The sequence below is a fragment of the Xenopus laevis genome, chromosome 2S (assembly GCF_017654675.1).
Source record: "Xenopus laevis strain J_2021 chromosome 2S, Xenopus_laevis_v10.1, whole genome shotgun sequence".
Classification (NCBI taxonomy): domain Eukaryota; kingdom Metazoa; phylum Chordata; class Amphibia; order Anura; family Pipidae; genus Xenopus; species Xenopus laevis.
Genome location: NC_054374.1, coordinates 57,264,863 through 57,288,400, shown reverse-complemented (window position 1 = coordinate 57,288,400; position 23,538 = coordinate 57,264,863). Strand labels below are relative to the sequence as shown.

At 38.0% G+C, this 23,538-nt stretch overlaps 1 protein-coding gene across 1 annotated transcript in view; it reads left to right on the top strand.

Annotated features, from left to right (window-relative positions):
• bak1.S (BCL2 antagonist/killer 1 S homeolog) overlaps positions 1-7,629 on the top strand; it is a 74,908-nt gene extending 67,279 nt beyond the window's left edge. The window contains 2 exon segments of the mRNA NM_001096118.1: positions 4,987-5,167; positions 5,952-7,629. Coding sequence (NP_001089587.1) covers positions 4,987-5,167; positions 5,952-6,050 — 280 coding nt within the window. The 3' untranslated portion in view covers positions 6,051-7,629.
• The last annotated feature ends 15,909 nt before the right edge of the window (positions 7,630-23,538 follow it).

Sequence of the window (23,538 nt, the reverse complement as noted above, 5' to 3'; positions counted from 1 at the left end):
TTGTTTCTCCAAAACTTCCATCTGCGCGTTTTTCCACGCAGCCTCAGCTTCCATCTCTGCCTTCTTCTGTGCTTTCTCTTGGACGAAGGCTGCCTGGATTTTAGAAGCTTCGGCATCAGCTCGGGCTTTGATGAGTTGTTGACTGAGAGTAGAAGATGTTGATCTTAAGGATTTGGAAGATCGTGTGGAGCGCTTAGAAGTTGTGGAGAGATGGGATCTGAAGTCATAGAGATGTGCGATTTTTACATCTGTTTTTGCCCTTGTTTGTATTACTAAATCATCTCTTTCAAGATTGAGTTCATTCAATTCCTTTAGTTCTTGTAAGGAATTTTCTGTGTTGTACCGCTTTAAGAGATCAGCATATTTGTCAGACAGTCTTTGATAGTTCTCATAAGCAGCATTCAATTGCTTAACAGCGCCCTCTAGGTGCAATACCTCATGAGTTGGTTGTGACAGAGCTGACATGCATTCAATAGTCTTAGACCATAAGTGGCTGATGTTTCTCAGCAGCTCCTCCTTGTCAGCCTCATAGTTCTCTTGAACTTTCCAAGTTGGCTTCGTCAAACGTTTTTGTTTTATGTGGCTTTGAGGATCTGACCCCTGAGCTGTAAGAAGTTCAGGTTCTTGCTGTGTATTAGGTTCTTCAGGTTGTACATTGTCTTGCTCGTGCATTGTGTCAGGCAGAGGGTAGAATCAAGCAAGGTGTGTTTACATAGAAATGTATCAATCTTCTGCCTCAGGGAGATGGTTTCCTAGGCAACCAGTGGGCGGGGGAGCGAGGGACTAGCTTAGCAATGGCAGTGCAAGTTAACTTTGAATGCACAGAGATTTTAGATTCACTTGCAGACAGAATGAATATGGTGTATTCTAGGAGCACATTAAATGACAGTTGCATGAACAGTTTCTTCATTAATCTGTGCAGAAAACTGATGAATCTTATGCTGAGGTTTGCTTGCTGCCTGGAGTATGCAGACTTGCACATATATTCTGCTATAATCCAGTGTCTATATGCATCTCACTACACATGCAAGCTGGTAAGGATCCTTTGAAAGATATTAGCTGATCTTTTAAGATCCTTTCACAGATTTTTTGACTGTTCTGCCTCTCCAGTCTAAGCACTACCATGTGATCTCGTCTTAACTCACGGTTGTGTTGAGATGTCTATAACTGCAGTCTTAGGTAGATTGGCTGACAGTGACTCGATCCAATGACACCTTGAAGATCATGAAGAAGTTTATTTAAAACTGTGTAGATCAAATACCGATGAACAATGGATAGGTCAAAAAATCATAGTGTGAATAGCTAACAGAGCATGTAACAGAATGCAGGTTGAAGCTGGAATGAGCTAGAGTGAGAAGTAGGAGAGGAGACAAGAGATGAGAGGAGGCTAAGGGAAGAGAGATGAGACACACATAAGAAAAAGGCAAACAATGCATGTGTAACATGACAGGCCTTGTCCTGCAAGAAACCTTACATACAAATTCTTCAAGACAGAATTATTCTTAGAGCAGATCCCCCATTTAGTCCTAAAGTATCTCAAGTTTTCATGTCAATTTTGAGAATACCTTGCCTGATTTCTATCCAGACCCTAAGAATAAGAAATATTACTGGATGTAATCCTCATATGCGTCTGAATAAAGCCAAAGATTGATGTTAGCAGTGTCAGACTCCTGAATTATTCTTGATCAGCGCTCCGCAGCAGTTTGAAAGTTTGGTTTAAAAAAGGCAAGACCGCATCAAAGATGTCACTATGCAGATGGATAAAAAAGGCAATTACATTGCATATAGGACAGTGTCCTGGTTAAGCTTCAAAACCTTCTTGAACCATCGCAAGAGCAGTCTTAGTTGTTGTGTCTGATTAACCCTCCCGTTACTACTGCTTATAAACTCTCTGTAGTAAGTGCTATGGTGATACTTACCGTAAATTTCTTTTCCCTCGGTCCTGAAGGCAGCACGTTTATCCCTCCCTTTATTTAAAGGTGTGTTATTGCTTATTAATCACTGAAGGGTGTCTGGTGGAAGGGGCTTTTATAGGGAGGAATGGGAGGAGTTTTTTATTGTGCTGGGCGGTGGTTTCCAACCCTAAGGAGGAGCTCTCTCTGTAGTAAGTGCTGCCATTGGGAATGAGGGAAAAGGAATTTACAGTAAGTATTAAATTATTTTTTTCTCATGATTGGACACACCTGCCTATGAAGTTCAAGGCTTAACGAGCTAATCCAACCAATTTGGTGTTGCCAATAATCAGTATTGAGCAGTTACATGCACTCAAATTAGCAAAATTACTAGGGTATCCAAATTTTGCACAGCCAGTTTTTCACATTTGATTTAATTTCATACAACTGAATACGGCTTCACTAAAAATCTTTGTTCAGAAAACACCCAAGTACTCAGATGTTCCTGAGAAATGAAAGACATACCACTGTTATCTTTTTTGTTGAAAGTGGAGTAAAATATTATGCAGGCTGAGAGGGGTTCCCAAACCTTTTCATATGACTGTAGATGTCGCTGTACCTAAATATAACAAACTGAACAGGTCACATGTAAATCTGCAGGTGCAAAGTGCAATTAAGAGTGCATTTGGCACAATACCAAGTTGGGAAAATTCCAGCAACAGTTTCCACATTTCATTGCAAATCAGATGCAACTGCATGGAAGCCTGCCATTGTGGTTCTCAGCACATGATTGACATCTGTGCCTGATTCTTTTGGTGCAAGTGTGCTGAGCTTATTGATGCTGGGCACAAAGAAAATCCTGTGTTAATAGCAGCCCTCAATTAGGATGTGCAACTTATTTAATTGTATTTGCCACAGTCCTTCAAACTCCACTCTCAATTAACAGCATTATTACCATTCAATAACACATTCTTCATGCCTAAGGATTATTGACTGTAATCTAGTCACACATTCAGATTGCAAAATATTGCAGTTTACATCTATGCAAAATAACCTGGCCACATCTTACTGTAGAACAATCATAACATGTATATTATCTTTCTATTCTCAGACTGCTGCAATTTACAGACATTTCGCTCTGTTTTTAACAACTACCCTGTGGAAATTCCTTAATTTATTTTATTTATTAATAAAAGTCACACTCTTAGCACTTAAAATATTCAATGCTCTTAACAATTAAATCATTTAGTCTAAGCTCTGATCTTAAATACATTCCTTCAGGAACCTTACATTTAGCTTCTGATTTTGCCTCTTTCTTCTCATGATCTCATCCCATTTGCACTGTCAAGAATATGCACTCTTCTGCCTGTCTCTGGAATGCTTTGTCACAATCTTTCAGATTCTCTTCTTAAAAACCCACATTTTTTACAGCACTCTAAATTATTAGAACTCAGCATACCATAAAGAACCATTAATATTTATTTTCATCAATTGTATACAATTAGAAGAAAAATGTGCAAACCCTTTGTTACTGAATTAAACACAATATTAAAATAACTTACATGAGTACTCCATTTTGTTAGTATAGAAAAAGGTATCTGAACCCTTAAAGTTGGTGTTTACAAAGCACACCTTGCTTAACATTGCAGTAGATGTAAGCAAACTGCCAATTTTGAAGACAAAGATTAAGCGTTATCAACAATATTTAAAGGAGAAAAATCAGTCTGCACATTGGGGTTAAACAGTTTACAGTTGATCTTAACCATGTGTTAAAATGTACCAATACTACTAAGCTTTAACACCCCATAGCAAGAATAGAGATTGACTGCTCAAATAAATGTAAATGGTTTGATAAAAATTTTCCTGTCATGAAAATGTTCCATTTTTATTTTGCAAGTTTAGTCAGTACACAGATTACTCCCCAGCATAACGGAATTCTGCTTATTTCCACACACATCATGCACATCATTTTGATTATTTTTCCTATTGGGTCTTCACACTAATTCCAAAGCACACACACAACTGACATTAAAGTAGATACAAGAGTTAAAGTTGATAAACTGATGATTTGTAACTGATCATAAACCATTTTCAGTAGAGGTGATTTATTAAACAAGTGAGTGGCATTAACAGTATTGTTATATTTATTGTTATATGCCTTGTGAGCAGGTTGAACAGACCGTTCTTTAGCAGGTTAAACTCCATTTATTGTACAGTTTTCTAGATTTGGAAAATAGGCGTATAAACAAGATAAAACACAACCCTTGCCACACTTGGGCTCTAACTAATACGCATTGTAGTTTCCCTATATTAACACATATATTAACACAATTTGCTGCCAAATATAAAAAATATAGCTCCAAAGAGGCTGTACCTCTTTTCATTAGGAAAAACATTCCACGCTGTTCCACATGCAACGCAGATCCCTCTCTTAGTTTTTCTCTGGGAAACACCATATCAGCTAGCAGATCTACCCTGCTAATTATTCCCCAGCTAAGACTTCCTAGGGGAATTAGCCCACTGTTTAACACTGTTGTCTAGACCCTGTGCACATCATCAGAAACTTAACCAAAGTGATACGTTTTCTACACTTTCCATCACTCAGGCCAGTTGTTTTGCACATGAGCCAGGTATAAGTGTAGGTCCATTTTGTAAGGGAAAATGATGTCATGGATAATATGTCATAAAGGCATATTATAAAAAATAATTATTTAGAAATAATTTTATTTTTTTCAATTAACTTAAAGAATACAATATGACACTTAAACAGTAGGTAAGGGACTGTGTAATACTCTGTATGCAAGTACAATTTGAAGTTCCTCATGGCAATATTACAATATGGAATTGCTTTATTTTGCTTTTCTGCCTAAAATTTTTTTTTTTGTTTCTACTTTCTAATGTTCCCTAAAGGACCACACTTTCAGGTACATTAAGCCTATTATTCATATTTCACTAACCTAAAGAGTATAATCATCAATTTATAAAAATAATTGTAATTTCTGCATAGGACAAGCAATTTTCCTTATGAATTAACTCTGGCAACCTTTGAATATGACTGCAGCCATGTTAATATGTGACCTTATCTATTTTGCAGTCTGTTTGAGAATGGAATAAACTGGGGCCGTATTTTGTCACTGCTTGGTTTTGGATATCGAATGGCAGTTTATGTTGTCAGGAATGGGCAGCGAGGATTTTTCAGAATAATAAATCAGTGGATGATGACATATGTTATGGAGAGCTGTGTTGCACAATGGATATCAGACAGAGGAGGTTGGGTAAGTGATGTAAAAATGATAAGAAAGAAATCAATGGACCAAGGGGGTAGAATTTCTGGCAACAAAAAAGAAAGGTAAAGGCTAATAGTTGGGGCCAAAATACAAATTTATGTATGCCTGCTATTGTCATGAAATGCTTATAGGTCCTTTTATAAACAACAAATGTTAGTGGTATTAGAGCTTTTTGAAAACACAATTAAACTCTATTTCTCTAATACCATGAATGCCATAAAAGTTATTAAAAGATCAGAATGTTAAAAGAACAAAAAAACACTGAATGATTCTATAAAAAATATGAAAACCTCTAAACAATTAATAGTGAAAAAAAATCTGAAAAACACTAAAAGGTGGAAAGGCTAAAAAAAAAGGTCCATAGTATCAGTGGAGCTTCCATTGCCTTCTATGGGACCTCGACAGCTTTTACTTGACGCAGTTATGTATTAGAGGTTTTCATTGTCTTACACTTAATAAATCTCTGAATTTTAGAGTTTAGAGAGTTTTAGAAAAACAGATTTGTGAAAAAATAGAGATCCGAACGTTAATAAAATACTTGGAAGTCACAGTGCGTCATGAAATGCTTGCGGGCCATAGTGCATTTGGCATAAAATGCTGGTGTACCTAGTGCTTTTCCTGAAGCCTCCATTACAACCATCTTAAGCAAGGGCGTGTTTCAGTGTTAATTGGGCATGGTTTTTTTGGGAGTTGATACAAACTGAAATGGGGGGCATTTTTCACTGGTTAATATAATCAAGCTTTTTTAATTGTTTCTTCCCTTGTCTTTTAGGCGGCATTCTTCCAATTAACAAATTACAGTATAAAATATGTCATCGTGGCTCTCAGTGTGGCACTTACCCTGCAGTTTCTGCTTCAACGATTGACCTGACCACCTGCTATCTTAACATCCAACTGCCAACACAGTTACTAGTTAATTTATTAACCCTGGGCAAATTCATACTTGGGCATTAAACCATGGCAACTTATCAGATTTTGATTTTGTTATTCTACCTGCAGCTGGTTGTAAAAAAATAAGCACTGATTGATTGTTATAGGTTACTGCACAAGTGTAGATTTGCCCAATGTTGATAAATAAGTCCTCTTGTCTTTTTGAAAGCAGACCAGGTTTCATTTTTAATTAGTAAACAGAGTTCAGAATAATCTTTGAGGCTTGAGGTTTTGTTCACTGCACGACAAATGTATTTAATTCCTTGTCAACATATGGATTATGAATTTTACCTGCCATGTTTAACACAGTCTATGTAAGGATACTTGTGACAGACATTTGATCTGGACCAGCAGTGCTGACATTTCTAGTGTTTTGTACTACAAACCACATTTGCAGTTATACTTGTAAAGATAATATTATGGTTTACACAACATGTAAACTAAGTTACTCAGGTTCATTTAAACCAAGTGCTTCCTTTACCTATTGGGACTACAAATTAATTATTGGCAGGGTTTCCCACCCGGGCCTCAGGTGACCAATGGGTTAATAAATCGTGCCTCCATTTGGCAGGAGGGCACTTCTCAATTAAAATATTAGCTCTGCCTTAACCCCTCCAAGGAAAAGCATCATGAATGATTAATTTCAATTGTGCTTTTAATGTCTTTATCCTGCAGATACTTTGCATTAAAGTCAAACAATACATTTTCATAATAGTTGATTTAGAAAAATAAAATCTGTTAAAAACAATGGACCAACGCACAGTTTCCAAGATTTGCTGTATTTGTATAATGAAGTCCACAACTAAAGAATGTATCCAACTGAAATGTGTGTTTCATGATTATTGACACAAATGGAAAAGGGAGGGTAAAATTAACAGAGCAGTGATTCTAGTCCCTTACCTGCTACACTGGACCGGTACATCGTTTTTTAAAAAAACAGACGAGCTTGGAGTACTGTTTCAGTATTGCTACTCTGCCTTGGTTATGGTATCCCATGTAAGGGGGTGAAAACTCATATAACAAATGATCATTTTCCATAAGATAACTATATAGGTCACATTGCAAAAGTCAATCATTCCTAAGAATTATTAAACCTAGAAATCTCTCTCTGCTTTAAATGTATTATAAATTTAGCATGTCCACTAAACCACTAAATCATTCTACACATCCGTGCCGTATTTCAGTGTACGTCACTCACAAACCTATACCAGCCTAGCTATTATCATTAAATATTATATTATGCACATTTCCACGTGTCTGTTGAAAAATCAGACCATTACATTTTATATAATTTTTGGTCAAGAAAAAAAACGCTTTACACAACAATATATCTTGTGTTAAATCTGTGGCTATAAAAGGCTATTCTTATATCACTATTACGCGTATTAGTGAGTTGTGTTAACTTTGGGAAAGATGTATCAAAATTTGAGCTTGAGTTTTTTTCTCAATTTAAGAAAGAATTCAATATTCTTTCAATAGTCACTATTTTGTGACATTTTGAATAGTCAGAGTTTTTAAAAGAAAAAAAAGCAAAATCACATAAAAAAAACTCAGCTAGTAACATAGTAAGTAAGTTAGGCACATCCATCAAGTTCAACCTTTATGTATCACCTTCCTAGCTGCAGAGTTTCTAATGAAGTCTACAAGAATTTTCTCAGTATATTTATACATTTGATATTTTTATTGAAAATGAATGGGGCTATGTGATCACTTGTTTGTTTTTCTTTTATGAAAGAACTGAACCATAACTATTATACTATTTTTTTATGAAATAAGAAGTTAAGTGTGTTTTATCACTAGAATTTGAAAATGAATAACTCTGCGGCCCTATAAAAAAACACAGCAAGCACCCATTTTTCAATGTGACATAGAACCTGTTAAAAACATAATTTCTTTCTTTCATAAGTTCTTTCAAGAACAAGCTTTGCTGCCAGCTATAGGTTGCAACATACAATCCAAATATTTATTCTCTGAAAAACTGATCCAACACTTGCCATGATAGCTCTCCAAAAGAATGCTCAATGAGTTCAATGAATAGGGCATCCTACATCACAAAAAATATTGTTTTTTGTATTTGTTAAGTATTTGTTAAGCTAAACAAAGCAAATTTAAGATAGTTTTTGTTACTCTATTTGCACATCTCTCACATCTCTCAAACACATTTAAATTCTCAATTTAAACAAAAGGAACATGGGGCTCATTTATAAACACTGGGCAAATTTGCACTCGGGCAGTAACCCATAGCAACCAATCAGCAATGAGCTTTTTTCAGTCAGCTGCATGTTGAACAATGAAAGCAATCATCTGATTGGTTGCCATGGGTTACTGCCCGGGTGCAAATTTAATCAGTGTTTATAAATGAGCCCCAGTGACTTATTTTCATTAATCCATAACTTTCGTTTAATATCTTATTTTGTTGCATAAATGTAATTTTTATTTTCAGATAAACATATTTTAAATGTCTTTTATTGACTATTTTATAATATAACTAGTGATGGGCGAATTTATTCCCCAGGCGCGAATCGCGGCAACAATTTATAAGACGCCGATTAACTTTAATGGGCACTGGCGTCGACTTTGATGCCAGCGCCCATTTTGACAAAATCATTGTTTTGAAAACTTTCTGCCAGTTTCGCCAATTTCGCTGGAAATCCATGGCGAACTGAAATGGGACCAATTCGCCCATCACTAATTATAACCAATTGTATAATGCATATTTATAACTTGAATTTAATAGTTTAAATAATAATAAGGTTTTGTAAAAGGAATCTAATTAATTGTTGAAATTGATTATTCACTATTGCTTGGGAAGGTAAAGGAAGCATTTTGAATTTTAAATTGACTTGGGTTAATTATGAATACACTTGACAAAATACTAAATGTTATGTAGGCCATGATAATAAAGTGTACACTGAAAAAGAAGTTAGAAGTATTATACCTGTTGTGCTAACATGCTAACTATAAAAATAAGCAGGAAAAAATATGATTTTTTTTATACATTAGATATTTTAAAATCTGGTCTCAGAGAACATTCCACAAGGCTGATTTGTTATCATTCAATGGTGGGTGCACGTGAATTAATGTAAGAAATGTGAGTGAGTTATTTAGCTTGCTTGTATCCTCTTGCATTATTTGGTTTTTTTACACTTATGCGAAAAAAAATGTCCTCCACAATGGTGTTTTTCAAAAGACAGCTTTTTATTTTTTTAACAGAAAACATGCTTGTGGGGGAAAAACTCTCTTTCATTTTCTAAAATCATTTCATCCAATCATTAAATTAAACAAAATGATCCCTTACTTTCTAACCTTTTCTCTGAGAGTCATACTCTTTTAACCCATACATTTTTTTTAAAAAATAATGAATTCACCCCAATTTATCATTGACTCAGGGATTATTTATATTGTCTGTTTCAAAAAGTGAGCTGTTATTTTTAATAAAAAATAATTTTGCATAAATTCAGAGGCAGTGCATTTCTTTTCTTTGTATATATTTTGCTGGTACTGCTACTGGCCAATTGGACTGATTGCGTCCATTCAGGCCCAAAGCCGATGGGGGCCCCGCACTATGAGCCACCAATATTCCAACGTTAATGTGCTGAGGTTTTTGAACAAAATAATTGTGTATAATTTTACCTCTGTGCCATCAGATCTGGGGGTATTTATACATGAAATTGCCACTGTACCATACTGCTATGAGATCTCGGGGTATTCATACATTAAATTGCCACTGTGCCATCCTGCTATGAGTTCTTTGGGTATTTATACATGAAATTGCCACTGTGCTATTCTGCTATGAGTTCTGGGTGTATTATACATGGAATTTCCACTTTCATCCTGCTATGAGTTCTGCGGTTATTATTAGGGATGCACCAAATCCACTTTGTGTAATTCAGCCGAATTGTTTGTGAAAGATTCGGCTGGATACCGAACCGAATCCAAATCCTAATCTGCATATGCAAATTAGGGGTGGGAAAAATGTTTTTTACTTCCTTGTATTGTGACAAAAAGTCACATGATTTCCCTTCCCACACCTAATTTACATATGCAGATACAGATTTGTTTCAGGCATTGCATAAGGATTTGGCAGAATCCTGCTGAAAAAGGCTGAATCCTGGCCGAATCCCGAATTGGCACTGTGTTCATTCTGCCAAGTGTTTTATGGGCATTATGAATGAATTTTCATCAGTGTCTTTTTTCAGAATGATGATATTTATATTAAGGAAGAGCTAAAATAGATGCTTAGCTCTTCTCCCAAAGTGGGCATGGTCTAAATGCTGTAGGAACAGCCCCTAGATTTGTTCATAGCCCGTACAGAGAGGTGCCATAATACAATATATAGCAGCATAGGTATTCCCTGTACTAAACACAATTCAGGAGTAACAGTACCCTACATTTGCTCAAAGCCTGTACAGAGAGATACCATAAAACTATGGCAGCATGGGTATTCCCCTGTATCAAACACAATTCAGCAGGAACAGCCTTTTAAGTTTGCTTATAGCTCATACACAGATATACTATAAATGAATGCCAGCATTGGTATTGCCCTGTGCTATTTACTATACAGCAGGAAGGTTTGAGGGTAGTCCTTTAAAGAATGCATTTTATGTTTGCATATATTATGACATTGAATACATGTTCTGTCTATGCAGTTGAACTCAAAAATAAAATGGATAATGAATGGTGCTGTACACACATTTGTACACTGGTCACCAAAGTTGCACAAAATATTTTGTAGTACCAACCCCGACTGGCGGCAGTCACTTAAACAGAGAGTATGGCAGGCACTTTTTGCCCACCCAGCCCTGGAACCCTGTGCAAGACAGCAAAACTTCCTTTCGGGACCCTGCCAAAATTGTTCCAATTGGGTCCCACAGTTGGTAAGACCAGCCCTGGGTATTGCCACAGGACTAGTTACGTATCAGTTTTCTATATTGTAATAGAATTTTGGGTATCGAATATTACAATTAGAAAATGTGCTCTTTTAGATCTGGTGATCTGAAGTAAAAATTGGAATTGTTCAAAAAATAAAATGTACTGTATGTGTTTGCACCTGAAAAAATCATGCATGTAACCAAAAAAAGTAATGGAAAATAATGATTAACTTCTGAATTCTGAAAAATACAGGGACTTCAGTGCTGGAATAAATGATCATATCACCAGTGATGTACCTACACCACACCAGACCTCCCTGCAAAAGAACTTCTGAGGGGTGCAGCATGCACTTTAGCATTATGGCCACAATTTAGCTACCCTCCCTCCCACTCTTCCAGCTGCCTCTGTCCACCCACCCATCCCTTCCTCCATTTTTCCCTCTGGGCTGCCTGCCCATCCTCCCTCTGCCTCTTGGCATGCCTCTGGGCTGCCTGCCCATCATTGCTCCCTCCAAATGCTTCAAATGGCACCCCACCAACCCCTTTAAGTGCCGCAGAACATAGATTCTATGTTCTGCAGAACTTCTAGAGCCGCTCGTTCCGTTCCTTCTTGATTCCCCACCCCTAGACAACGAGTGGAGTTTGAGTGGCCCCTGGGAAGTGATCGCCCAGGGGCCCAAATGCAGCAGCAGGCATGTGTATTCTAAGTGTCCTGCTGCTGCCCGCATTTCTGCACCGCCCAGCGCCGACCCCCACAGCCAGATGAAGGAGGAAGTCACAGGATCTTGTCACGAGAGCCCTCCAGCCCATCCAGAACGATCTGCAGCCTGTTCCCCAGGTTAGGGTCACACTTACACATACAAACATACACTTATTACACTAATACACACTTACATTAACACTTACACATCAATACATTTTTGGGAATCGGGGGGGTCACACTGAGCACTCACATAACACGTACATTCACCAATTGTACACATACATACGGACATACACTAGTTTGTGAGGGGTTTTGTTTTTATCGCATTATCTGTTTTTTTTGGTGCATAATACACATGGTGGGTGCTTGTATTGTAGCAGTCAGAGTGTCATACGTGAACATTCATATGTACTATTTTCATTTTGAGTTCTCTGTATGCCACCTAGTTTGGTAAATCAGGCATCAAACTGTTCAGTAGACCCCTGGCGTTCATATTTAGAATGCCTTTCGTTGGTGGGGTGTATATATTACTGTGTTTTTACCCCAAAAGTTTCCCCTCAGAAAATGCTCCTAAAGTGAGAGAGCACAAAATGTCTCAAAAATGTCTGGCATTTCTTGTAACTGAAACGTCAAATTCTGCTGGCACTTAAAGGGTTAATGAATGTGTCCTTTTATTTATGCAAATATAAATAAGTTTACATACAACAAAAATCGAAACAATTGATAAACCTTAGAATAAATGCAATTATCACAAGGATGGGCGAGATGATTTACAGTTAAGGCACAGTGAATTATTTACAGCACTTATTTAGTTCCAACATAGTACTATAACAATTCAGATTTCTTAAAAAAAACAGCTGCATTGGAAGGAAATTTAGCTTGTTGATTATACGTACCTAAAGGTTGCTTTGGTTCGAGTACCAAACCCCTGAACATGTTGCTTTAACCTTACTTTATTCATAACAAATCCGTTAATATCTTGTGCAAGGAAGTGGTATGTTTTATAATAATATAGTCAACTACAAGAGGTCCTCTGCACTCAACCCAATATCAATATATTATCAATATATTTAAGACAGCGACATTTTGTGCATACTGCTACTAAAAAATGCCTTACCCTTTAAACAACACTGTTGTTTAAAGGGTAAGGCATTTTTTAGTAGCAGTATGCACAAAATGTCGCTGTCTTAAATATATTGATAATGGGTTGAGTGCAGAGGACCTCTTGTAGTTGACTATATGTATTTTGTGGTCACACCCTCATTGCACCCCCGCCTAATGGTTTTAAAAAATAGTGGTGAGCACAACTTTCCCTTGTATGTTTTATAATAAATCAGACAAAACAGTCACACGCAGCACATCAGCCCAAACCTACAACCAGATAATCACAGAACACAGAAAGAACCCCCTCCAATGCACAACAGTTCTCCCAGTCACAGCATAGAGTAGCACACCTAACCTAAGTTATGGCACAGCAGCTGAGCACGGTCACCTTCACAGCATGCCACACAAATAGCCCACAGGCCAGGACAAAGCCACAAGATTTGTTTTGTAGTATATATGTACATAGCACCCATAAAAACAATGAGGGAACTGAAGTAAAAAAAAAATTGTCATTGCCATACCTACCAACTGTTCATTTTCTGTGGGACAGTGCCAATTTTGACAGCTCAGCCTGCAGTCCCAGGTTTTTTACTGGAATGTCCTTTGTTTCTCTTTGATCTCCTGCACTGACACTTGAAAACAATACAAAGTTTCTGAAGCTTTATTAAACTAAGAGCCTTTTTGGTAGAAAGCCCAGAACACTGAGCAGCTGCACTTAGATACATTTGTAACAATTTCAGATAAGAAAAGATACAGATGCCTTTAAGAGGCACATTTATCAAAGGTCGAATTATGAATTCATGTGAGTTTTTAAAAACTCCATTCCAATCGAAATTTATCATAAAAAAATCGACTGAATATAATTGACCCAAAAACTTTAATCGAATTTAAAAAACTCGGAGATACAAAAAACTCTGATATCAGGAGGGCTGTAAGCAAACTCCAAATTGATCCTTGGATATCTCCCATTGAATTATACAGCAATTCGGCAGGTTTTAGGTGGCAAATAGTCAAATTTGAGGTCCAGAGTATGATAAATTTCGAAAATCGAATTCAAATTTTTTCAAATTCAAAAACTCTAATCTAATTTGAATAACTCCCTAGTCGAATGACTAGGGAGTTTTGACCATAAAAAAACTCAAAAATTCAAATTTTCAATTCGTCCCTTTATAAATCTGCCCCCAAGATTGCTGCAAGTAAAACCTACAGTATTACTCGTCGCTATCTGATTTAATTGTGGGAAAATGCCTCCCTATGCATTTTCCTATGTTTACGCCAAATCGCCTTAAGTAATACATTTTCCTTGTGACGATCATATTGTTATTCTGTTGCAAGTTTTTTTCGGGGGAATTGTCATCTGTAGTAGCGAAGATTGAACCATGGGCGACAAATGTGTCCTCTGTGCCATGGCCCCTACTCAGGAAAACTTGGAGCCTTTACAATCAATACCCCCCGCCCAGCAAACTTTTATTTTGTCACCTTTCCATTTTTCAGTTGACAAGCAGACTAAACAGGGCTCTATATACATTTACTTTTGTAAGCTGGTAAGAGAGGTATTTACCCCACTTTGCAATGAAGCTGTAAAGATAGAGTACAATTAAAATGGGACAATATCACTTTCGTTTCTTATTAACCACCTGACTTGTATCTGATAAGATTTTACATTACAGCTTAAAGTTTTAGATTTTTATTAAATCTGCCATGTAATTTTTACAGGTCCGTAATCTTGTCTCTAGCAAAACTACCCGCTGTTTGCTTTATAGTGACAAGCAATACAGGTGCTGCTAGGTCCAGTAATTCATACAAACACTAAGGGGCCGATTTATCATAAAACTTCGAAATTCAAATTCAAAAAGTCCAACCAAAATTAAGTCGAAGTTTTTTTTTTGTTGGTCAAATTGGTCCATTTTTGATTGAGTAGGTCCATATTTGGCCGAATTCAAATCGTCCTAATCGAAGTAATAGCACATTAGATCGAATTTGATTCGAAGTTTTTCCAATAAAAAATTTAGATTTTTCAAAATCCACCAATTGACTCCAAATAGGTCATAGGAGGTCCCCCATAGGCTAAAACAGCAGTTTGGCAGGTTTAAGATGGCGAATGGTCGAAGTTGAATTTTTAAAGAGACAGTACATAATGACGATATTAAAATTTTTGAATTTTTTAAAAATTCAAATCGAATTTGGACTAATCCCTAGTCGAGGTTCACAAATTGCTTGAAATTAGAATTATTTTCATTTGAAAATTCACCTCGACCTTTGATAAATTTGCCCCTAAGACATCTCAGTGTTTTACAAATGGCTCCACTGTAGCTCCCTTCTGGTAACTTGACAAGTAGTGATGTGAGAAAAATTTTGGTGTTGAAATTTTCATAATACTGTGTCACCAACACAGTAAAAATCACCAACCCAGCTTGTGTCGCTTTGCACAACAGTAAAAAAATACACTGCAAATGCATACTTCATTTTGTCCTTCCCCTCTCTTCCACTTTGAATAAAGGGATCTGAGCGTCCCAAAAAAACACCCATATGGGCAAATTTACTCACCTCCAAAAATGCTTCAGCGACGTCTTCGCTGACTTCACCAGGCGTAGATTCGCCAGGACAACGCTAATGCACGAAAATCCAAAGTTGCATCCCAAACGCTTGCGAAGGGTACCAAACGCTTGCGAAGTTGCTCTAGCGATAATACGATAAGCAGTTTGAAGTTACGCTAGCAATGCCTAATTAGCATATGGCGTGAAGTTAAAGTACAATGGAAGTATATGTTGCAGGAACTACAGTGTTAATGAAATTTTCTACATGAATGAGATATAAATTATCACTGCTTAAGAGCTGTTTATTTAAATGACAACATTTTATTTTAGAGCTTTGAGTTGATTTTGGTAAAAAGCCTTCATTAGGATTTCGAGTTCATGAGAGTTTGTATAAATTCCCACAAACTCCCTTGAATGAGAAATTCATGGGGAAAAAATTACCAATTGAAATTTTTAAAATAAAATCGAATTTTTCAAAATCGGGTGAATGGGATCGACCCGCAAACTCGAATCGAATTTGATTTGTTTTTTCACCAAAAAAAACAACTTGGTTTTCAGGATGTCTACAAACAACTTCAAATCGATTCCAGGATATCCCCCATAGGCTAAAACAGCAATTTGGCAGGTTTAAGGTGGCGATTAGTCGAATTTGAATTCTTAAAGGGCCAGTACATGATATATTTCGAAATTCTATTTCGAATTTTTTTAAAAACTGGAATCAAATTTTAATATTCCCTAGTCGAATTACACTAAAATAAAATCTAAAATTCAAAATTTGAATTTTCACTTCGATCCTTGATAAATCTGCCTCTATGGGGCAAATTCACTAAAGGGCGAAGTGACTAAAGCTGGCAACTTCAATTTGCTTGCCGAATAAATGGAAGTGAAAATTCGCTCTCGTTCAGTGCACTGGACGCAACTTTGCATTAGCGTTGTCCTGGCGAATTTTCGCCTGGCGAAGTGTTGCGATGTGAGTGAAGCCGTTGCGTGCAAATTTTCAGAGGTTAGTGAATTTGCCCCTAATTCTACTGCTAAAATAAACACTTTGACCATAGGGATGTTAGAAAAAAATAACTACTTTGAAATCCTGGAATGAAATCAGCACTTACGCTATCTTAGGTCCTGCAACATCTCCAGCACTGCACACTATGTTGGCACTCTATAAAAACATGTTATTAATAATAATAATCTCAGTGGAGTAAGGGGTCACCAACTTCAGTCTCCAAGGGGTATATTTATCAAAGAGTGAACTTATAGATCGCCGCAGTCCACAGAGTCAAATACCGACTCTCTCCATTTATTTCTATGGGATTTTTAAAAGGCAAATTTATCAAAGGGTGATAGTGAAAGGTCACCATTTGATAAAACACCTTTAAAAATCCCTGAAGAATACACACCAGTGTAGCACAACACTACACTTTATTTACATTACTTTTAAACACTTTGATTTTTTGGTGTTACTGTTCCATTAAGCAGTGTGCATTGCCAGACAATACCATTCATGCTATGCTAATGAGTAAAGTGGAGGAGTTGTTTGCCCTACACGGAGCTTCTGGAAAGGAAACCACCAATGGACTTTCAGGTCAGCACTGATTTCTATACATGATATACAAAAAGCTAGCAATTTTTTCCCTATTGTCGAAATGCTTATTTTGCTTATTTTGTCAGTAGTGACTTGTTGTTATATTGCTCTGCTCAAAGGGGAATTATCATGAACATTTAGGGGCAGATTTATCAAGGATCGAATTTAGAGTTCACGGGAGTTTGTATAAATTCCCATAAACTCCCATGAACCGGGGGAAAAACTACCAATCGAAATTTATCAAAAAATTCACCAACACAAACCATTTAATGACCTATGTTACAAGCAGCTTCAAAAAAGTAATTATTCATTAAGATTTATATGGGCAACATGCTTCACTCATAAAATCTAGATCAAACATATATAATGCACCACCCATTTGTGACCTGATTCTCTCCCCATGTAGAGCTAGTCAAATACATGCACCAATGGGAAAATGATCAAGTCAAGAGAGAGTTTATTGTCATTTCATCCATATACATTTGCACAGTACACAGTGAAACAAAACAATGTTCCTCTAGGACCATGGTGCTACACACAACATAGAAGTACCGGACAACAGACACAAAGTGCAAGTGCAAAAATATGCAACTCCTGCAAGACAGGACAGCTTAGTGCAGGGACAGGACAAGACAATGCACACTCAGCAGATGTAATATGTTAAGTAAATAATGCTAAACCTCAGACATGATGGGTGTATCATTGTGATATAGTAGTAAGAACATGATAAAGTACATGATAGAAGTGCAGATGTGCTCATAGAGAACAATTGTATCCAATGGCTATTTATTTATACAATGGTGTACAGTTGCTGTGTAACATTGTGGTATATAGTAAGGTCAGATTGAGTGTGTGTGTGTGTGTGTGTGAGAGATCTGTCCGGTCCCTTAGTATTCAGGAGCCTTATGGCTTGGGGGAAGAAACTGTTACACAGTCTGTTAGTGAGGGCCCTAATGCTTCAGTACCTTTTTCCAGATGGCAGGAGTGTAAACAGTGAGTGTGAGGGGTGTGTTGGATCAGCCACAATGCTGGTGGCTTTACGGATGCAGCGAGTGGTGTAAATGTCCGTAATGGAAGGAGGAGAGACACCTATGATCTTCTCGGCTGTCTTCACTATCCTCTGTAGGGTCTTGCGCTCCATGACAGTGCAGTTCTCAGCCCAGACAGTGATACAGCTGCTCAGGATGCTCTTGATAGTCCCTCTGTAGAAGGTTTGAGTATGGATGGTGTTTTGGGACCAGGTGAGGTTCTCCGTCAGGTGGACACCAAGGAATTTGGTGCTTTTGACAATCTCCACATTAGAGACGTCGATGTACAGTGGCAGGTGGTCACTCCTAGTCTTCCTAAAGTCAGCAACCATCTCCTGTGCAATCCATCCATCCCAAAATATCGCTTAAAGAAAAAGTAACTTCATAGAGTCGAAATTGCAGCTGAACTGTCTTGCACATCCTGCAATGAAAATCACTTATTAAAGCATATATAGCTCTGGATAATAGCAGCTGCTATAAGATGTAAAGTCCGTCATCCGACTGTTTTGTTGGAGAGACTGGTCAATATAGTTCAACAACATTCCAAATGTTCATCGGCAGACTTGTCAAATGCACACGCACACACTACACAGGCGCCGCGACTGCCGGGCCTACCTAGGGTGCCTGCCCAGCATGGCCAGCACTGCCCGAGAGCCTCCTGCTGATAAGGTATCAGATTGCCAAGAATAAGTCAGATAATAGAGTTATCATACGGGATACCTTACAGTATGCATGTTCATTGTGCCATTCACCATTATTATTTTATTATTAACATGTATTTATATAGCGCCAACATATTGCGTAGCATTGTAAATTAAATGTGATTATACAACTAAAACACATGAATTCTATACATAGAAAATATGGAGTTACATATATCACAATCAATACCGGTACAAAAGGCGAGGAAAGCCCTATGCAGAAAGAGCATACACTCTAAAGGGAAGGGAGTAATACACAAGGTGTGGGAGTGGGCAAGATCGAATTAAGTGAGTGAGGAATGTCGTACTGTATGTGGTATTGCATTTGGTAGTTAAGCAGAGTGAGGGAAGCTTCTCGAAAGAAGTGCGTTTAAAGAGATTTCTTAAAAGCAGAAAAGTTGGGAGAAAGTCGGACAGACCGTGGGAGAGAGTTCGAGAGCAGGGGTGCAGCCCTTGCAAAGTCTTGAATGCGAGCATGTGAGGAGGTAATGAGAGAAGAGTTGAGTAGCAGGTCAGTAGAGGAGCGTAGTAAGCGGTTGGGTGAGTATATAGAGATGAGTTCAGAGATGTAGGGTGGGACATAGTTATGAAGTGCTTTGAATGTCAGGGTCATTAATTTGAATTTGATTCTAAAAGGTAGTGGAAGCCAGTGCAGGGATTGACAGAATGGCATGGCAGAGGAGGAGCGGTTTCTGAGGTGTATGAGCCTCGCAGCAATGTTCATTATGGACTGGAGAGGTGACAGTCTCTGGAGGCGAATGCCAATTAAAAGAGAGTTACAGTAGTCTAGATGTGATATGACGAGAGAGTGAATCTGAATTTTGGCAGCATCTTGGGTGATAAATTATCATATTTTGGATATGTTCCTCAGGTGGAAGTGACATGATTTAATAAGTGACTGGATATGAGGAGTGAATGACAGGGCAGAATCTAGGATAACCCCAAGGCACCGGGCCTGGGGAGAGGGGGCGATAGTGGAATTTTTAGCTATGATGGATACTTCCGGGATGTTACTGGTGTTAGTTGGAGGAAAGAGAACCATTTCAGTTTTAGAGAGGTTTAATTTAGGGTAGCGTTGTGACATACAGGTAGAGATAGCGGACAGGCAGGAGGAGACGCGAGTTAGGAGTTCTGGGTTGAGATCAGGAGATGAGAGATAGATCTGAGTATCGTCAGCATAGAGGTAGTAGTGGAAACCGTACGAGTTGATTAATTTGCCGAGGGAGGAAGTGTAGAGGGAGAATAGTAATGGTAGGGGAGAAGATGCTACTCCATTGTAGGAGACACTGAAGGAACGATTGGTGATGTAAGAAGAGAACCAGGACAGGGCTGTGTCATTAAGGCCAAGCGAATGGAGGGACTGGAGGAGGAGAGGGTGATCTACAGTGTCAAATGCAGCTGAGAGATCAAGCAGTATTAGTAGTGAGAAATGATTGTTGGCTTTAGTAGTTAAAAGATCATTAGTTAGTGGAGTCAGGGTAGTTTCAGTGGAGTGTTGTGGCTCAAAACCAGATTGTAGGGGGTCCAGCAGGTTAGGAATGAGGTTAGTCAGTTGTAGACTAGGCGCTCAAGTAGTTTAGAGATGACAAGAGCATATTTTAGTTGAAAAGGAAACAGTCCAGTTGAGAGCGAAAGATTAAATAGGTGAGTTAAGGCTTTGATTAGACAAGGATTGGTATTGCGGAGAAGTTTTGAGGGAATTGGATCAAGTGGGCAGGTGGTAAGGTGAGAAGAGGCCAAAAGCTTTGAGACTTCCTCATCAGTGACAGGGGTGAAGGAGCACAGGAGAGACTGGGGAGTGTGGAGGGAGGGTGGTGGAAGTCTAGGGGGGTTGAGTAGTGTAATGTCCCTTCTGATAGTGTCAATTTTGTTTTTGAAGTGCTCATCAATATCTTGAGCAGAGACAGATGTGCATGGAGGGGGTGGAGAAGAGGAAAGGAGAGTGTTGAAGGTGGAGAAAAGTTGTGCTGGTTTTTTAGAAAGGGAGTTAATGAGTGAAGTAAAGTATGTTTGTTTGGCTTGGGAGAGGCTGGTGTTATAGGAGCGTAGGGCAGATTTGTAGCTCTAAAAGTCTGATTTGGGTCTAGCACGTTTAGTTTTTATAGGAGCAAGCTCATTAAGGGCAGTGAGTTGTGAGAGTACTATAGTAGACAGAGGTAGCCACATTAGGACAAGAGATGGCTGAGATATTAGAGTGAAGAGAGTCAAAGGAAGAAGAGAGATGTGACAAGTCTACAGCTTGCAAGTCACGGTAAGTACGTGTTTGGGGAATTGCAGGGGGTGAGGAGGATGTTAGTGAGAGTTGAAATGTGAGCATATTGTGATCAGAGAGGGGAAATGGTGAGTTAGTAAAATTGGCGGTTGAACAGAGTCTGGTAAATATGAGATCCAGAGCGTTACCATTGGAGTGAGAGGGGGAGTCTGAGCACAAAGATAAGCCTAGGGAGGAGGTTAGTGAAAGAAGTTTAAAGACAGAATGGTTGTTAATGTTGTTAACGGGTATATTAAAGTCACCTAATATGATGGATGGGATGTTAGATGAAAGAAAGTAAGGAAGCCAGGCAGCAAAGTTGTCCAGAAATTGTGCAGTTGGTCCTGGTGGTCGATATATGACAGGAGAAAAGAGCCTAATGCAGCGAGTCTCAAATGAGGAGAATGACAGGGAGGGAACAGGTGGAAGAACTTTAAAAGTACAGCGGGGAGAGAGAAGCAAACCTATCCCACCTCCAGGTCTGTTACCAGGCCTGGGAGTATGAGCAAGGTGTAAGCCCCCATAGGACAGGGCAGCAGGTGAGGCAGTGTCGGTAGGAGAGAGCCAGGTTCCAGTAAGTGCGAGTAGTTTAAAGGAATTTGCAATGAAATGGGCGTGTATAGCGGTGAGCTTGTTGCAAACAGATCTGGCATTCCAGAGAGCACAGGAAAGAGTAACTGGGGTTTTGGGTATAGGAGTAAGAGTTCTGTACTGTTGGAGTTTGCACCGAAGAGAAGGAGCTTGTGGCCGTGATATAACTGGGATGGGGTAAGGGCCAGGGTTTGGGGAAATGTCCCCAGCTGCTAGCAATAGAAATGAAAGATAGACTGAGAGCGGGATTTGTAAGTTCTTAGTTTGTATGAAAAAGAGGAGTTTTGTGGAATAGCTAGACAGAGTACTTTATAAACTTCATGTGTGGTGAGGGAAGGAGAGTAGAGAGGCTGAGATTTGTATAGAACTGGGATTTGATGGGGGAGGTAGTGAAAAATGTTTTATGAAGCATGAGTGAAAGGAGGAGAAATGCAGGATAAAGCATGTTTGGAATAAGAAGTTACAAACTGGCAGGTATAAACAAATCTCTGTTCTTCTTATCCCATCAATAGTTGTACGGAATCCATCCTCTGCCATCTCAGGTGCAGGAATCAAAGTCAAGATGTCAAAATGAAAACAGAAAATGCATTGCGTTTGGGACGGTCACCATTTTTTGGCTATATGGAATCTTATATACAAGGGTGCTCAGCATCAATAATCAAATACAGTCCAAGGAGATGCCAGCACTCTCTAAACAAAATAATATGCCTGGGTGCAGAATCAAGTAAATGTTCCACAAACTTCAAATAGAGTCTGCACTCTCAGGATTTAAAAGTAAAACTTTCGGCCCCCTTGAGGCCTTTCTCAAAGTAACACATACACATTAGAATATGACTTTTAACTGCTTTTGAGGAAGTATAGGAAAAGTATTAGGAGAGCAGCGTTAGGTTGTATCTGATTTTATTGATTTTGTTTTTTTCTTGTTTTGTGTTTGTGTTTTAATAGTTTATTTGGTTTTGTATAAATATCGAAAATGTGTATTAATGTGTATCTAGGTAATGGATTGCCTGTTCAAAGTTAATGGGAGCTATGAGATTCACAGTTCAAGTGACAATGGATACAACTGGCGCTCACATCTGACGACGGTTACACGTCATCTCTATTAAAGCTGTTTTCCCGCCAGTATGGCATAAAAGGCATATTCTAATTTTTATGTGTTACTTTGAGAAAGGCCTCAAGTGGGCTGAAACGTCAGTCAGTAGCTTGTATTAATAATAAAAAAGTTTTACTTTTAAGTCCTGAGATTGCGGACTCTATTCGAAGTTTGCATATATATATATATATATATATATATATATATATATACTGTATATATAAATATATATATATATATATATATGTGTGTGTGTGTGTGTGTGTTATAAGTTAGCAGCATTTGTTTATGCCTTTCGGTTCTCTTATTCTGACCCTTGAAACAACAATTTAGAAAACAGTTCTTCTCTATGTCAGTTAACCATCTGACTTGTTCAACGTTGTTTCACCAGTCAGAACCAGAAATGTAAAAAAAATATACACAGCCAAGTGGAATCTCCATTAAATAGGAATTAATATCAGACAGGATCTCAGACAACAGTGTCTTGATACTCAGTTTAAAGATAGCTAGAACCTAAGCATTAAGGTCATTGGCACACAGGTGATTTACACATTTTTTTGCTGCTTTAAAAAAAATAAAAAAAACATGGCATTAGAATGCCACATATCAATCACCCTTCCTGTCTCCTATGGAGTTCTTCATTTTTATGTGTAAGTGACTAGATTTACTGGGCAGTGCCTTTTATTTATTTTTATTTTATAATGATTTAATAATAACATAGAAAGTGTTTGAGAACTACATTTTATTTAAACAATGTTATCAATGGATTTTAAGAAGCTAAATAACAATCTGAAGTCCATACAGAAAATCCTTGGGAGACCACATTCTGCCCACAGACCTTTGATTGGACAACCAGTGACTGGACTTTAAGATGATCAGTTAATTCAGCTGGTGGAAGTGCTAACATAATCCTACAATATCATTAAAATATTGCAAGGATGATCAGCCACATCTACCCTTATGACTGC